This window comes from Haemaphysalis longicornis, unplaced genomic scaffold, assembly GCF_048455015.1.
Source record: "Haemaphysalis longicornis isolate Haplotype H1 unplaced genomic scaffold, Haemaphysalis longicornis Haplotype H1 scaffold_63, whole genome shotgun sequence".
NCBI lineage: Eukaryota > Metazoa > Arthropoda > Arachnida > Ixodida > Ixodidae > Haemaphysalis > Haemaphysalis longicornis.
This window is the reverse complement of record NW_027526411.1, coordinates 1,194,798-1,197,391: the sequence shown is the minus strand read 5'-3', so window position 1 is coordinate 1,197,391 and position 2,594 is coordinate 1,194,798. Positions and strand designations below refer to the sequence as shown.

The 2,594-nt window shown below is 49.6% G+C and overlaps 1 protein-coding gene across 1 annotated transcript; it reads left to right on the top strand.

The window, feature by feature from the left end:
• The first annotated feature begins 462 nt into the window (after nucleotides 1-462).
• Nucleotides 463-1,377, top strand: LOC144144136 (arylamine N-acetyltransferase-like). The gene has a single exon (XM_077675515.1). It carries the CDS (start codon nucleotides 463-465, stop codon nucleotides 1,375-1,377), a length of 915 nt encoding a protein of 304 aa, XP_077531641.1.
• The last annotated feature ends 1,217 nt before the right edge of the window (nucleotides 1,378-2,594 follow it).

Below are 2,594 nucleotides of genomic sequence, written 5' to 3'. Positions count from 1 at the left end.
GAAGCACATGCGCATCTCCAATGCGCACTCGATTTTTCTTCCGTATCATTTACCCGGCGAGTGCGTCAGGCGCGTTTACGCTCCTTCGCTACCTTTGGTGGCTAGCGAAGCGGCTTTCGCGGATAAGGAAAGCAGGGGGTGTGCTGCTCTAAGGAGAACAGCCTATCAGAACACTCATGCAGCAGCCAGTTCTATGCGCGTGCCCCTGCGCTCACCTACTTCACCGCTGGACACCGTGATAAGGCACTGGCATGCCGATCGGTCGCCGCTCCCGTGATATTATTAAAAATTTGGAAGGGTGTACGACTTCCTTACGACAGCTTTTAGAAAAAGAAACACGCTTGCGGCTCCGCAAAAACGACGCGCTTTCGTGGCCCATTTTGCTTTGCCTCGACAAATGCATCCCCACTTTGTTCCCGTGCATCCGTCATTAATTCAACGAGGTCTCCAGCAAGTCGCACCATGAAGCTCGCCCGACGTCCCAAAAGCACGAACAGGGACTTCCCCGACCAGCACAAGTCACCGGCCTCGCCACCGTTTGAGCCGCTGACTCCTCGCCAAACGCAAGCATATATCAACTACTTGCGGATGCCCTACGAGCCATACGGACCAGACCTGTTCACGCTCAACGCGCTTATCACCGCACACGTCGAAAGAGTCCCATTCGAGAACCTCGACCAACTACTGGTTCGTGACGTCGACCTGGACGCTGACGTCGTGTTTTCCAAGGTAGTGGAGCACGGCCGAGGTGGGTTCTGTTTCGAGCTCAACTCTCTCTTTGGTCGTCTGCTATTAGCTCTAGGCTACCGCCTGCAACTGCGACTAGCACGTGTGCGAACTGGCGGTCCAGCCACGACACCACCGCTGGCAACCATGGACCAGCACCTCGTCCTGTTCGTGCTTCTTCAAGAAGGCACCTTCCTCGTAGACGTTGCGTTCCTGGTACAAGTCCCACACGCCGTCTCTACAGCCAGCAGCACCGTCGATGCCGACTTCGCGCAACTGCGACCCCTAGGCGACAGCGGCGTCCTCGAGCTATCCGTCCCCCATTCCCGCGTAGGACGCTTCGTACTCTACCACGTGGAACCGCGTCCGATAGCATGGATTGACTGCGCACCGATCTGCTGGTATCTCACCACGCACCCGGAGAGCGAGCTTTGCACCAAGCTGATGGTCGCACGCTCAGAAGGGGACGCCTGTATGACACTAAACAACGGCCGTTTCACGATTAGGAGGAATGGCAAGGTGGTGCGCGCGTATAACTTCCACGACGCAGACCTTCTTCTGGACATGCTTCAAGATGAGTTTGCCATTCACCTGTGCCCAAGGGCTGATATGTTACAAGTTTGGCGACGTCTGCAAGCACTTGTGGGCTGAATGCGACAGTTAGAAGATAAACGCATGCACACAAGACAAACTTCAGTGCTTCCAAGATTGAGACATGGCATGTACTAAGCTTGATTCAAAGGACTTTTTTAATTAACAACGCACTTTGTTAGTTCTATACTTTTTATAAGGATCTCTATAGTTCCTATTGTTTTACGCATATTTCAAAGTACCCTAGCCAGGATTCGGGTTCATACAGGTGTTTTCGACCAGAAGCTACGTGCCGCTGATATATTTGGAGAACGGTCTTGATGCCTGTACGCTCACTTATTGCGGCCTTTTATTTTTAGCGATTTTCTCTCGTTATAACCAAAGGGACATTAGCTGCGACACACGGTGCAAGACGAAACAGCCACAGGTCACGCTAGGCGCTAATGCACGGAAATTTCATTCAGCCTTCGAGAAGCACCCTTCTCATGCGCGCGTATTTTTATGGCGGTGCAATAAAAGGCATGGTTTTTACGCTTTTGTCTGCTTTTGTATGGTTGCTGACTGTTATCGTCTGAGCAGTTGTTCGATCGAAGTGCGCGTCCCTCACGATGTTCTTACTGCCGTTCAATCTTTCCTTCGCGCCTTTTTTTTTTTCTTCACCGTCATAAAGTATTCAGATGTGAAAAATGTGTTCAACCGGTTACGAAGACTAACTTAGACTTAAAGACTATCGAGAGCCGCATGCAAATCATTACGGTAGTGTCAGTGTTAGGGTTAAAGGATGGAAAACTCCCATCGGTGGTGACGCTGCTGTCGCTTTTGTGGTGTACACACCTCCGCTCTTTTTTAATGGAGACCACGACCGACTTCATAGATAGCGACCTGCAATGGAAACTAGCACGCCAAAAAATTGCTGCGTAAAAGCGGCGCATTTACGCATGTGGTGCCTAAAATAATCCTCAATCTTCAACGCAACAAGCGTCAGCGCACCTTCCATCACCCTCACGGGGAAGGAAACGGTATTTATTGATGGCTAGATAACATTTTTCGCATGGTACAGCTTTTAATGTGTGGGAGAATGCGCCTTCGGATTTGCTCGGCAATGCCGATAACTCCGTTTCTGTTATTGTAGTTTCCAATTTATTCCTATTTATTGTATTCTTGAAAAAACAAAGTTTTGTAAAGCTTTGTAGAGTCTGAAATGTCACCTGTTCTTTCCCATTTGTTGCTTGTCAAGCGATCATATATTTGTTTTTTTTTTTTCGAGTGTTTATTTT

Excerpts from the sequence above, each read along its gene's own strand:
- LOC144144136 (XM_077675515.1), top strand. The coding sequence starts at position 463 with ATGAAGCTCGCCCGACGTCCCAAAAGCACGAACAGGGACTTCCCCGAC.